Raw genomic sequence first — 14,296 nt, 5'->3', positions numbered from 1 at the left:
GTGAATATTATATTGGTTCGTAGGTTGGATGCTTCGCCGATTCTTGCTACTCGCAGCCAACAAAATATGGATAAAATCAAATAAGTAAAAGTATTTCTACGTAATTTTGTACGTAAATGTGTTTTGTGTGCATCCGCGTCATACCACAATTCTTGCATTATTATGTCATGACAATGACGTCAATAACCTATTGAAGTTGTTTTTATACCTATCAATAATTTCTAACATTATGTTTTTTGAATAGTTATATCTAACATTGTTTGAAGGTATGGTCTAATCATAAGTTTGGAACTCGCGGTGGTCGCAGGCGTGTTGATCGACTAACTACTGTGACGTGTCACTCAATGTTATTAAATACTAACTTATTCACTTGTACAAAAATAAAAGTTTAAAAACTAAAATCCGACTACGGACCAATCGTGCTCTAAAAGGTATGAAACAAGAAAATATTGCTTTAAAATTCTTCCTAATAGTGATGTTTAGGATATAGCCGTGGACGTATAGCGTGGTAAGCGAATTCTTAGGACAGATTAGCATACGACCACGGCATTTAAGCCGAAATTCTTCCGAATACTGATGTTTTGGAGAACCTAAACATCACTATTCGGAAGAATTTCGGAGTAATATTTTCTCGTTTAATCCTTTTTAGAGCGGGATTTTTTCGTAGTCGGGTTTTAGTTTTTAAACTTATACTTTTTTTATTTATAATATTTTGAGATCTTATTTATTATAACTCCAATATGTGTTTTATGTAATATTTGAATATAACATCTGTCCGGAACATATCTGAATAGTTATGACATCGATTAAACGTATCGAGTAAATATAAGCAAACCCGCGAGTAAAAGATAGTAAAATGTACATTATGAAATGTGCAAATTAAGCCCTTTCATTTGGTACCCAAAACAATAAGAAACGTATCTAGAGTAAAAGTATCTAGTGCGACATCATATAGCCTATAACCACCAGGCAAACAAGACGTTTCTTTTTAGTGACACTCACTCATTTGTTAAATTCTGACAAGTGGTATAGAATATTAGAAGGGAATGAATGGAATGGAATGGAGGGAATATATATATATATATATATATATATATTATACTATATATATATATACATATTTGCGGACGAACACATAACCCTCATTTTACTTCGCCGCAGTCGGTTAAAAAGGCAAAATAATCTGACTCATCAATTCTAGCTTAGCTTCTTTTCCAATTGATTTTAGGAGGCTTTTAGTGATAAGTATTTTGTGTCGACATAAAAAATTAATGGTAACGCTTTTTTGTTCGGCAGTGTCTGACTGATTACCTTAGTGGCAGAAGGTTAATATAATATCAATTTATCAAGTAGGTATTATTATCAAGCAATACTTAATTAATTATTAAAATTGGTTTTTAATATTATTATCTCGACTTTAAATACACCCAGAGAACATTTAAAACTAATTCGTTTAGTTAACTCTACTTGTCCGATTATGAAATTCTTTGCTACTTATTTCTTTGACTTCTAAAATGAAAAGGTCATTTTCCGAATAGTCATCACCATTTTCAAGTTCAGCAGCTAATTGCAGAGCAAGACCTTGGGGTATATCTGTAATTGGATTAAGCGACTCTTTGACTAGGACTTGACGTTTGAGGGATGTTAGCATTTTCGACATTGATAGTATTGTAGTTGACGATGGTTTTTTAACTATTGGTGTAACTTTAGTTTGTAATATTTGATTCCTTGCTTGAGGTGGTCTATATTTTAACTCTTGGTTGTGTTGTGACGTTATTTCATTACGCGTACTTACTTCTTCGAATTCTAAAATGAGAAGATCGTTTTCTGAGTCTTCATTACCATTATCAAGTTCAGCAGCTAATTGCTGTGCAAGACCTTGGGGTATACCTATAATTGGATTAATGGTCTCCTTGACTGTGTATTGACTTTTAAATAATGTTCGTATTTCTGACGTTGTTGTCGGTTGATTTGTTGGTGTACTCTTTGTCGATGATTTTGTGTTTGGTCGTTTTATAACTGTCGACATTTTTATAGTTATTGGTCGTCTACTCGTTGTGGATGATTTTCTAGTCATTGGCTGTCCTTTCGTTTTTGGTGATCTTGTTGACGTAGGTTTTTCTTTCGTTGTAGTTGATGGTTCGATAGCTGTCCATGACATTCTTGTTGTTGGTCGATTTCTTGTTGTCGACAACTTTCTTTTCGTTGGTCGTTCTCTTGGTGTTAATGATTTTCTTGTCGTTTGTATTCTTGTTGTCAATGATTTGCTTGTTGTTGTTGGCCGTTTTCGCATTATCGATGATTTTATTTTCGTTAGTCGTTGTATCGCTGTTGATGACTTTCTTGTTTTCGGTCGATCACTTGATGTCAACAACTTTTTTGTTGTTGGCTGATCTCTTGTAAGTATCGATTTTGTTGCCGATAGTTTTTCTTTCCTTGTGGCTGAGTATGTCCATGGTTTTTTTGACATTAGTCGTTCTCGCGTTATTGATGATTTTTTTGTCGTTAGTCGTTCTCTCATTGTCGATAATTTTGTTGTTAGACGTTTTATTGTAGTTCTATTTGATGGTATTGGCCCGCCTTCTGATAAAGATTTTTTTCTTGTGGTCTTCCTTATTGGCATTGATGTATTTTTGATTTTAACTGGTTTGTTTTTTGACACATAAGGTATACGTTCAGCTTTTGTATGTATTTGCTTCGTTGATTGAGATTGTATAAATTTTACCTCTCGATTAATTTTTGTCAAATTCAAATTGTGTAAAGTATGCAATTTAGGAGTCATTTTTGTTTTTATTGACATAAACTTTTTCAAATACTTAGGTTTTACATTAAATGTCACGTTATAATCGGAATGTCGATATAATATAGGGTTTAATCTTTGAGATTTCCTGAAAATGTTTGATTTATTTAAATTATATGTATTCCAAAAATATGTTGTTTTAAAAGTGGAATGATTTTGATTTGGCTGAATAAAATTAATTTCATATTTCCCTTTTTTGTTTTGTTTTGGTGGAAACGTAGATAAGTAACGTGTGAGAGTTTTTATAATTGAGCCTTTTATCTCAGAAGAGGATACTAGTAATAAATTTGCAATTGATACCGTAGGACGAACCGTAACTTCTTCAAGTAATGATGTTGTGGATTCTTCATTCGTCAATGGCATTTCGTCTAAGTATTTTTTCATCTTCGATAACGTTTCAGTTGAGAATTCTTCCAGGGTTGCTGATGCTTCTGTTGTTGGTTTTTCTTGTGCTGTTGACGTTTCAGTAGATAATACTTCCACCGGTGACGACGGCGATAGAACCTTTTGATATTTGGCAGTGTTGATTGAGTATTCATCCTCCAGGGTCGACGGTTTGAATGTAGATTCTTTCACTGGTAATTCAAGCTCCGCATATGACAGTTCTGCTGAATCTGGATATAGTTCGTTTAATGCAGATAGCCCAGTCGTAAATTCTATATCATATGAATGAAATTCTTTTGGTAATGCGTCCTCATAAGATAGTTCTGCTGAATTTGCTTTTGAAATAGGTTCCTCAAATTCAGAATATACATTTACAATGTCTGTTCTATTGGCTGAAACAATTTCTGGTAGTTCACCTTCATACGACAGTTCTGCTGAATCTGGAACTAGAGTTTGTGTGTCAAATGAAGATTGTAATTTATACATCTTTGCTTCACTTCTTCTGTTTTTAACTGATAAAGATGGTTTTATTGTTGATTTTCCCGTCTTTGACGCATCAGTGGTCAATTCCTCCAGCGTCAATACAGTTTCAGTTGTGTCAACAGTTGTTGAATTTACAACAGTCGTTAATGCTATTGTTGTCGTTTCTTCCAAAGTCGATGATGTTTCAGTTGTGTTTAGTGTTATTTCAGTCTTAGAGGGCTCTACTCTTGACGGTATTGCCTCATTTGTAGTAACTTCCTCTATCGTCGGTGTTGTTCCAGAATAAATGGTGTCTACTGTCTTTGGCGTTGTTTCAAAAGAGGTAGTCTTTTTAGTGCTTGGTGTTGTTTCTGTTGTTGTAGTCTCTTTTGACGTAAGTAATGTTTCTATAGTAGTAGCCTCTTCGGTCGTTGGTGTTATTTTAGTCGTAGCTTTTTCGGGCGTCGATGGTATTGCCTCAGTTATAGTAAATTCTTCGGTTGTTGATGTATTTTCACTCGAAATAGTCTCTACTATCGATATCGATTTTGCTTCAGTTGTGACAACTTCTTCTTTCGTTTGTAATATTGCAGTCGTAGTGGTGTCTATTGTTGATGGTATTGCCTCAGTGGTGGTGACTTTTTCAGTCGTTGGTGTTGTTCCAAATGAAGTTGTTTCTTTTGCTGTAAGTGTTACTTCTGTTGCAGTGGTCTCTTCGGTATTTGGTGTTATTTCAGTCATAGTGGTCTCTACTGTTAATGGTAATGCCTCAATTGTGGTAACTTCTTCTGTCATTGGTGTTGTAAGGGTAGTGGTGGTGTTTACTATCTTTGGTGTCATTTCCGTCGCTGTTATTGTTTCAGTAGTTGTAGTTTTTTTTGTCATAAGTGTTGTATCTGTTATAGTAGCCTCGTCAGTCGTTGGTGTTATTTCAGTCGTGGTGATTGCTGCTGTCGATGGAATTACCTCAGTAATAATGAATTCTTCAGTCGATGGTATAGTTTCACTCGTAGTTATCTCTACCATCGTTGGTATTGGCTCAGTTCTAGTATATTCTGCTTTCGTTGGTATAATTGCAGTCATAGTGGTGTCTGCAGTCGATGGTATTGCTTCAATGGCAGTAACTTCTTCTGTCTCTGGTATTGAAAGGGTAGTGGTGGTATATCCAAAATCAAGTGTTGTTTCAAAAGTAGTAACCTCTTCCGTTATTGGTATTGTTATAAGTGTTGTTTCTGGCGAAGAAGTCTCTTCGGTCGATGATGTTGGTCCAATCGTAGTGGTTTCTTCTGTCCATGGTATTGCCTCAGTTGTGGTGAATTCTTCCGTTGGTTGTTTTATAACGGTAGTTGTAGTTTCTTCTGTCATAATTGCTGTATCAGAAGTTGTGGTCTGTTCCGCCGTTAGAATTGTTTCAGTTGTAGGAAATACTTTTGGTGTAGATTCTTCGGCCATTTGCGTTTTTTCTGTCGTGGTGATCTGTTCCTTCGATTGTATGGTCTCTGGTCGATTGACTGTCGATATGATTGTTTCAGTTGTACAAACTTCTTCTTTTGTTGGTGTTGTAAGTGTTGTAGCAGTGTTTACTGTCTTTGGTGTTGTTTCAAAAGTGGAAATCTCTGCCGCCGTTGGTTTTGCTTTTGTTATGAGTGTTGTTTCTGTGGTAGTTGCCTCGTCGGTCGTTGGTATTGGTCCAGTCGTAGTGGTTTCTTCTGTCCATGGTATTGCATCAGAAGTGGTGAAATTTTCTGTCATTGGTTTCGTCACGGAAGTTAAAGTGTCTTCTGCCATTGATGTTGTTTCTGTCGTGGTGGTCTGTTCTGTCGATGGTATACTCTCTGTTGTCGTGATTTCTTCGGTAGTCGGTATTGTTTCATTCGTTGTAATTTCGACTGTCGATGGTGTTGTAACGATTGTAGCAGTGTATACTGTCTTTGGTGTTGTTTCAAGAGTGGTAGTCTCATCCATCGTTGGTTTTGTTTCACTTGTTACAGTTAATTTTGTTATGAGTGTTGTTTCTGTAGTAGTTACTTCTTCGCTCGTTGTTGTTGGTCCAGTCGTAGTGGTTTCTTCTGTCCATGGTATTGCCTCAGTGGTAGTGATTTGTTCTGTGGTTGGTTTTGTCAGGGTAGTTGTAGTGTCTTCTGTCATAGGTGTTGTTTCAGAAGTTGTAGTCTCCTCCGTTGTTAGTATTGTTTCTGTTTTAAAATAATCTTTTGTTGTAGCTTTTTCGGTTGTTTGTGTTATTTCTGTCGTAGTGGTCTGTTCTGTCGATTGTATAGTCTCTGTTGTCGTGATTTCGTCGGTCGACGGTATTGTTTTATTCGTTGTAATTTCAACTGTCGATGGTGTTGTAAGGGTTGTAGCAGTGTAAACTGTCTTTGGTGTTGTTTCAAAAGTGGTAGTCTCATCCATCGTTGGTTTTGTTTCACTTGTTACGGTTACTTTTGTAATGAGTGTTATGTCTGTAGTAGAAGCTTCTTCGGTCGTTTTTGTCGGTCGAGTCGTAGTGGTTTCTTTTGTCCATGGTATTGCCTCAGTGGTAGTCAATTTTTCTGTAGTTGGTTTTGTCAGGGTAGTTGAAGTGTCTTCTGTCATTGGTGTTGTTTCTGTCGTAGTGGTCTGTTCTGTCGATTGTATAGTCTCTGCTTTCGTTATTTCTTCCGTCGTCAGTATTGTTTCATTCGGTGTAATTTCGACTGTCGATGGTTTTACAATGGTTGTAGCAGTGTATACTGTCTTTGGTGTTGTTTCAAAAGTGGTTGTCTCTTCTGTCGTTGGTTTTGTTTCAATTGTCATAGTTGCGTTTGTTATAAGTTTTGTTTCCGTAGTAGAAGCCTCTTCGTTTGTTGCTGTTGATACAGTCGTAACGGTTTCTTTTGTCCATGGTATTGCCTCAGTGGTGTTGAATTTATCTGTGGTTGATTTTGTCACGGTAGATGTAGTGTCTTCTGTCATAGGTGTTGTTTCAGAAGTTGTGGTTTCTTTCATCGTTGGTTTTGTTTCAGTTGTAATATTTACTTTTGTAATGTGTGTTGTTTCTGTAGTTGTAGCTTTTTCTGTCGTTGTTGTCGGTCCAGTCGTAGTGGTTTCTTCAGTCCATGGTATTGTCACAGTGGTGGTAAATTTTTCTGTCGTTGGTTTTTTTACGGTAGTTGTAGTGTTTTCTGTCATTGTTGTTGTTTCAAACGTGGTAGTCTCTTCTGTTCCTGGTCTTGTTTCAGCTGTAGAAAATTCTTTTGTTGTGACTTCTTCGGCCGTCGGTGTTGTTTCTGTCGTGGTGCTTTGTTCTGTCATAGGTATAGTCTCTGTTATGGTGATTTCTTCTGTCGTCGGTATTGTTTCATGTGTTGTAATTTCGACTGTTGATGGTGTTGTAAGGGTTGTGGCAGTGTAAACTGTCTTTGTTGTTGTTTCAAAAGTGGTAGTGTCTTCCGTCGTTGGTTTTATTTCAGTTGTCATTGTTGCTTTTGTAATGTATGTTGTTTCTGTAGTAGTAGCCTCGTCGGTCGTCAGTATTGGTTCAGTCGTAGTGGTTTCTTCTGGTAATGGTATTGCCTGAGTGGTGGTGAATTTTTCTGTCGTTGATTTTGTCACGGTGAGTAAAGTGTCTTCTGTCATTGGTGTTGCTTCAGAAGTTGTCGTCTCTTCCATCGTTGGTTTTGTTTCAGTTGTAATAGTTACTTTTGTAATGTGTGTTATTTCTGTAGTTGTAGCTTTTTCTGTCGTTGTTGTCGGTCCAGTCGTAGTGGTTTCTTCAGTCCAAGGTATTGTCTCAGTGGTGGTGAACTTTTCTGTCGTTGGTTTTTTTACGGTAGTTGTAGTGTTTTCTATCAGTGTTGTTGTTTCAAACGTGGTAGTCTCTTCCGTTCCTGGTCTTGTTTCAGCTGTAGAAAATTCTTTTGTTGTGGCTTCTTCGGCCGTCGGTGTTGTTTTTGTCGTGGTGCTTTGTTCTGTCATAGGTATAGTCTCTGTTGTGGTGATTTCTTCTGTCGTCGGTATTGTTTCATGTGTTGTAATTTCGACTGTTGATGGTGTTGTAAGGGTTGTGGCAGTGTAAACTGTCTTTGGTGTTGTTTCAAAAGTGGTAGTCTCTTCCGTCGTTGGTTTTATTTCAGTTGTCATTGTTGCTTTTGTAATGTATGTTGTTTCTGTAGTAGTAGCTTCGTCGGTCGTCAGTATTGGTTCAGTCGTAGTGGTTTCTTCTGTTAATGGTATTGTCTCAGTGGTGGTGAATTTTTCTGTCGTTGATTTTGTCACGGTGGGTAAAGTGTCTTTTGTCATTGGTGTTGCTTCAGAAGTTGTCGTCTCTTCCATCGTTGATTTTGTTTCAGTTGTAATAGTTACTTTTGTAATGTGTGTTGTTTCTGTAGTAGTAGCCTCGTCGGTCGTTAGTATTGGTTCAGTCGTAGTGGTTTCTTCTGTAAATGGTATTGTCTCAGTGGTGGTGAATTTTTCTGTCGTTGATTTTGTCACGGTGGGTAAAGTGTCTTCTGTCATTGGTGTTGCTTCAGAAGTTGTCGTCTCTTCCATCGTTGGTTTTGTTTCAGTTGTAATAGTTACTTTTGTAATGTGTGTTGTTTCTGTAGTTGTAGATTTTTCTGTCGTTGTTGTCGGTCCAGCCGTAGTGGTTTCTTCAGTCCAAGGTATTGTCTCAGTGGTGGTGAACTTTTCTGTCGTTGGTTTTTTTACGGTAGTTGTAGTGTTTTCTATCAGTGTTGTTGTTTCAAACGTGGTAGTCTCTTCCGTTCCTGGTCTTGTTTCAGCTGTAGAAAATTCTTTTGTTGTGGTTTCTTCGGCTGTCAGTGTTGTTTCTGTTGTGGTGCTTTGTTCTGTCATAGGTATAGTCTCTGTTGTGGTGATTTCTTCGGTCGTTGGTATTGTTTCATGTGTTGTAATTTCGACTGTTGATGGTGTTGTAAGTGTTGTGGCAGTGTATACTGTCTTTGGTGTTGTTTCAAAAGTAGTAGTCTCTTCCGTCGTTGGTTTTATTTCAGTTGTCATTGTTGCTTTTGTAATGTATGTTGTTTCTGTAGTAGTAGCCTCGTCGGTCGTCAGTATTGGTTCAGTCGTAATGGTTTCTTCTGGTAATGGTATTGCCTGAGTGGTGGTGAATTTTTTTGTCGTTGATTTGGTCACGGTGGGTAAAGTGTCTTCTGTCATTGGTGTTGCTTCAGAAGTTGTCGTGTCTTCCATCGTTGGTTTTGTTTCAGTTGTAATAGTTACTTTTGTAATGTGTGTTATTTCTGTAGTTGTAGCTTTTTCTGTCGTTGTTGTCGGTCCAGTCGTAGTGGTTTCTTCAGTCCAAGGTATTGACTCAGTGGTGGTGAATTCTTCTGTCGTTGGTTTTTTTACGGTAGTTGTAGTGTTTTCTGTCATTGTTGTTATTTCAAACGTGGTAGTCTCTTCCGTTCCTGGTCTTGTTTCAGCTGTAGAAAATTCTTTTGTTGTGGCTTCTTCGGCCGTCGGTGTTGTTTCTGTCGTGGTGCTTTGTTCTGTCATAGGTATAGTCTCTGTTATGGTGATTTCTTCTGTCGTCGGTATTGTTTCATGTGTTGTAATTTCGACTGTTGATGGTGTTGTAAGGGTTGTGGCAGTGTAAACTGTCTTTGTTGTTGTTTCAAAAGTGGTAGTGTCTTCCGTCGTTGGTTTTATTTCAGTTGTCATTGTTGCTTTTGTAATGTATGTTGTTTCTGTAGTAGTAGCCTCGTCGGTCGTCAGTATTGGTTCAGTCGTAGTGGTTTCTTCTGGTAATGGTATTGCCTGAGTGGTGGTGAATTTTTCTGTCGTTGATTTTGTCACGGTGGGTAAAGAGTCTTCTGTCATTGGTGTTGCTTCAGTAGTTGTCGTCTCTTCCATCGTTGGTTTTGTTTCAGTTGTAATAGTTACTTTTGTAATGTGTGTTGTTTCTGTAGTTGTAGCTTTTTCTGTCGTTGTTGTCGATCCAGTAGTAGTGGTTTCTTCAGTCCAAGGTATTGCCTCAGTGGTGGTGAATTCTTCTGTCGTTGGTTTTTTTACGGTAGTTGTAGTGTTTTCTGTCGTTGTTGTTATTTCACACGTGGTAGTCTCTTCCGTTCCTGGTCTTGTTTCAGCTGTAGAAAATTCTTTTGTTGTGGCTTCTTCGGCCGTCGGTGTTGTTTCGGTCGTGGTGCTTTGTTCTGTCATAGGTATACTCTCTGGTGTGGTGATTTTTTCGGTCGTCGGTATTGTTTCATGTGTTGTAATTTCGACTGTTGATGGTGTTGTAAGGGTTGTGGCAGTGTAAACTGTCTTTGGTGTTGTTTCAACAGTAGTAGTCTCTTCCGTCGTTGGTTTTATTTCAGTTGTCATTGTTGCTTTTGTAATTTTTGTTGTTTCTGTAGTAGTAGCCTCGTCGGTCGTCGGTATTGGTTCAGTCGTTGTGGTTTCTTCTGTCCATGGTATTACCTCAGTGGTAGTGAATTTTTCTGTGGTTGGTTTTGTCGGAGTATTGGTAGTGTCTTCTGTCATTGGTGTTGCTTCAGAAGTTGTCGTGACTTCCATCGTTGGTTTTGTTTCAGTTGTAATTGTTACTTTTGTAATGTGTGTTGTTTCTGTAGTTGTAGCTTTTTCTGTCGTTGTTGTCGGTCCAGTCGTAGTGGTTTCTTCAGTCCAAGGTATTGCCTCGGTGGTGGTGAATTTTTCTGTCGTTGATTTTGTCACGGTGGGTAAAGTGTCTTCTGTCATTGGTGTTGCTTCAGAAGTTGTCGTCTCTTCCATCGTTGGTTTTGTTTCAGTTGTAATAGTTACTTTTGTAATGTGTGTTGTTTCTGTAGTTGTAGATTTTTCTGTCGTTGTTGTCGGTCCAGCCGTAGTGGTTTCTTCAGTCCAAGGTATTGTCTCAGTGGTGGTGAACTTTTCTGTCGTTGGTTTTTTTACGGTAGTTGTAGTGTTTTCTGTCATTGTTGTTGTTTCTAACGTGGTAGTCTCTTCCGTTCCTGGTCTTGTTTCAGCTGTAGAAAATTCTTTTGTTGTGGCTTCTTCGGCCGTCAGTGTTGTTTCTGTTTTGGTGCTTTGTTCTGTCATAGGTATAGTCTCTGTTGTGGTGATTTCTGCTGTCGTCGGTATTGTTTCATGTGTTGTAATTTCGACTGTTGATGGTGTTGTGAGGGTTGTGGCAGTGTACACTGTCTTTGGTGTTGTTTCAAAAGTAGTAGTCTCTTCCGTCGTTGGTTTTATTTCAGTTGTCATTGTTGCTTTTGTTATGAGTTTTGTTTCTGTAGTGGTAGCCTCTTCGGTCGTTGTTGTTGGTCCAATCGTAGTGGTTTCTTCTGTCCATGGTATTGCCTCAGTGGTAGTGAATTTTTCTGTGGTTGGTTTTGTCGGGGTAGTGGTAGTGTCTTCTGTCATTGGTGTTGTTTCAGAAGTTGTGGTTTCTTCTGTTAATGGTATTGTCTCAGTGGTGGTGAATTTTTCTGTCGTTGATTTTGTCACGGTGGGTAAAGTGTCTTCTGTCATTGGTGTCGCTTCAGAAGTTGTCGTCTCTTCCATCGTTGGTTTTGTTTCAGTTGTAATAGTTACTTTTGTAATGTGTGTTGTTTCTGTAGTTGTAGCTTTTTCTGTCGTTGTTGTCGGTCCAGTCGTAGTGGTTTCTTCAGTCCAAGGTATTGCCTTAGTGGTAGTGAATTTTTCTGTGGTTGGTTTTGTCGGGGTAGTGGTAGTGTCTTCTGTCATTGGTGTTGTTTTAGAAGTTGTCGTGTCTTCCATCGTTGGTTTTGTTTCAGTTGTAATGGTTACTTTTGTGATGAGTGTTGTTTCTGTTGTTGTAGCTTTTTCGGTCGTTGTTGTCGTTCCAGTAGTAGTGGTTTCTTCAGTCCAAGGTATTGCCTCGGTGGTGGTGAATTCTTCTGTCGTTGGTTTTTTTACGGTAGTTGTAATGTTTTCTGTCATTGTTGTTGTTTCAAACGTGGTAGTCTCTTCCGTCCCTGGTCTTGTTTGAGCTGTAGAAAATTCATTTGTTGTGGCTTCTTCGACCGTCAGTGTTGTTTCTGTTTTGGTGCTTTGTTCTGTCATAGGTATAGTCTCTGTTGTGGTGATTTCTGCTGTCGTCGGTATTGTTTCATGTGTTGTAATTTCGACTGTTGATGGTGTTGTGAGGGTTGTGGCAGTGTATACTGTCTTTGGTGTTGTTTCAAAAGTAGTAGTCTCTTCCGTCGTTGGTTTTATTTCAGTTGTCATTGTTGCTTTTGTTATGAGTTTTGTTTCTGTAGTGGTAGCCTCTTCGGTCGTTGTTGTTGGTCCAATCGTAGTGGTTTCTTCTGTCCATGGTATTGCCTCAGTGGTAGTGAATTTTTCTGTGGTTGGTTTTGTCAGGGTAGTGGTAGTATCTTCTGTCATCAGTGTGGCTTCAGAAGTTGTAGTGTCTTCCATCGTTGGTTTTGTTTCAGTTGTAATAGTTACTTCTGTAATGTGTGTTGTTTCTGTAGTTGTAGCTTTTTCTGTCGTTGTTGTCTGTCCAGTCGTAGTGGTTTCTTCAGTCCAAGGTATTGCCTCAGTGGTGGTGAATTCTTCTGTCGTTGGTTTTTTTACGGTAGTTGTAGTGTTTTCTGTCATTGTTGTTGTTTCAAACGTGGTAGTCTCTTCCGTCCCTGGTCTTGTTTCAGCTGTAGAAAATTCTTTTGTTGTGGCTTCTTCGGCCGTCGGTGTTGTTTCTGTTGTGGTGCTTTGTTCTGTCATAGCTATAGTCTCTGTTGTGGTGATTTCTGCTGTTGACGGTATTGTTTCATGTGTTGTAATTTCGACTGTTGATGGTGTTGTGAGGGTTGTGGCAGTGTATACTGTCTTTGGTGTTGTTTCAAAAGTGGTAGTCTCTTCCGTCGTTGGTTTTATTTCAGTTGTCATTGTTGCTTTTGTTATGAGTTTTGTTTCTGTAGTGGTAGCCTCTTCGGTCGTTGTTGTTGGTCCAATCGTAGTGGTTTCTTCTGTCCATGGTATTGCCTCAGTGGTAGTGAATTTTTCTGTGGTTGGTTTTGTCGGGGTAGTGGTAGTGTCTTCTGTCATTGGTGTTGTTTCAGAAGTTGTGGTTTCTTCCATCGTTGGTTTTGTTTCAGTTGTAATAGTTACTTTTGTAATGTGTGTTGTTTCTGTAGTAGTAGCCTCGTCGGTCGTCAATATTGGTTCACTCGTTGTGGTTTCTTCTGTTAATGGTATTGTCTCAGTGGTGGTGAATTTTTCTGTCGTTGATTTTGTCACGGTGGGTAAAGTGTCTTCTGTCATTGGTGTTGCTTGAGAAGTTGTCGTGTCTTCCATCGTTGGTTTTGTATCAGTTGTTATAGTTACTTTTGTAATGTATGTTGTTTCTGTAGTTGTAGCTTTTTCTGTCGTTGTTGTCGGTCCAGTCGTAGTGGTTTCTTCAGTCCAAGGTATTGCCTCGGTGGTGGTGAATTCTTCTGTCGTTGGTTTTTTTACGGTACTTGTAGTGTTTTCTGTCATTGTTGTTGTTTCTAACGTGGTAGTCTCTTCCGTTCCTGGTCTTGTTTCAGCTGTAGAAAATTCTTTTGTTGTGGCTTCTTCGGCCGTCAGTGTTGTTTCTGTTTTGGTGCTTTGTTCTGTCATAGGTATAGTCTCTGTTGTGGTGATTTCTGCTGTCGTCGGTATTGTTTCATGTGTTGTAATTTCGACTGTTGATGGTGTTGTGAGGGTTGTGGCAGTGTACACTGTCTTTGGTGTTGTTTCAAAAGTAGTAGTCTCTTCCATCGTTGGTTTTATTTCAGTTGTCATTGTTGCTTTTGTTATGAGTTTTGTTTCTGTAGTGGTAGCCTCTTCGGTCGTTGTTGTTGGTCCAATCGTAGTGGTTTCTTCTGTCCATGGTATTGCCTCAGTGGTAGTGAATTTTTCTGTGGTTGGTTTTGTCGGGGTAGTGGTAGTGTCTTCTGTCATTGGTGTTGTTTCAGAAGTTGTGGTTTCTTCTGTTAATGGTATTGTCTCAGTGGTGGTGAATTTTTCTGTCGTTGATTTTGTCACGGTGGGTAAAGTGTCTTCTGTCATTGGTGTCGCTTCAGAAGTTGTCGTCTCTTCCATCGTTGGTTTTGTTTCAGTTGTAATAGTTACTTTTGTAATGTGTGTTGTTTCTGTAGTTGTAGCTTTTTCTGTCGTTGTTGTCGGTCCAGTCGTAGTGGTTTCTTCAGTCCAAGGTATTGCCTTAGTGGTAGTGAATTTTTCTGTGGTTGGTTTTGTCGGGGTAGTGGTAGTGTCTTCTGTCATTGGTGTTGTTTTAGAAGTTGTCGTGTCTTCCATCGTTGGTTTTGTTTCAGTTGTAATGGTTACTTTTGTGATGAGTGTTGTTTCTGTTGTTGTAGCTTTTTCGGTCGTTGTTGTCGTTCCAGTAGTAGTGGTTTCTTCAGTCCAAGGTATTGCCTCGGTGGTGGTGAATTCTTCTGTCGTTGGTTTTTTTACGGTAGTTGTAATGTTTTCTGTCATTGTTGTTGTTTCAAACGTGGTAGTCTCTTCCGTCCCTGGTCTTGTTTGAACTGTAGAAAATTCTTTTGTTGTGGCTTCTTCGGCCGTCAGTGTTGTTTCTGTTTTGGTGCTTTGTTCTGTCATAGGTATAGTCTCTGTTGTGGTAATTTCTGCTGTCGTCGGTATTGTTTCATGTGTTGTAATTTCGACTGTTGATGGTGTTGTAAGGGTTGTGGC

The 14,296-nt window shown here is 38.7% G+C and overlaps 2 protein-coding genes across 2 annotated transcripts in view; one reads left to right on the top strand and one right to left on the bottom strand.

The window, feature by feature from the left end:
* The window catches only part of LOC126372159 (polyhomeotic-like protein 3), a 476,807-nt gene that overhangs the window by 47,674 nt on the left and 414,837 nt on the right, over positions 1–14,296 (top strand). The window lies entirely within an intron of this gene.
* Positions 2,070–14,203, bottom strand: LOC126372019 (mucin-12-like). The gene is made up of 2 exons (XM_050017517.1): positions 3,113–14,203; positions 2,070–2,342 (listed from the first exon to the last, which is right to left on the bottom strand). Exons 1-2 carry the CDS (start codon positions 14,201–14,203, stop codon positions 2,070–2,072), a joined length of 11,364 nt encoding a protein of 3,787 aa, XP_049873474.1.

Source organism: Pectinophora gossypiella, chromosome 13 (assembly GCF_024362695.1).
Source record: "Pectinophora gossypiella chromosome 13, ilPecGoss1.1, whole genome shotgun sequence".
Taxonomy (NCBI): domain Eukaryota; kingdom Metazoa; phylum Arthropoda; class Insecta; order Lepidoptera; family Gelechiidae; genus Pectinophora; species Pectinophora gossypiella.
The sequence above is the reverse complement of the archived record's forward strand: the minus strand, read 5'-3'. Positions and strand labels throughout refer to the sequence as shown.

Coding starts and splice junctions, on each gene's coding strand:
- LOC126372019 (XM_050017517.1), bottom strand. CDS start 14,203: ATGACAGAACAAAGCACCAAAACAGAAACAACACTGACGGCCGAAGAA. Junction 2,343..3,112: donor CATTACTTGAAGAAGTTACG/GTTCGTCCTACG, acceptor ACCGAAAACAAG/AAAGTCATCAACAGCGATAC.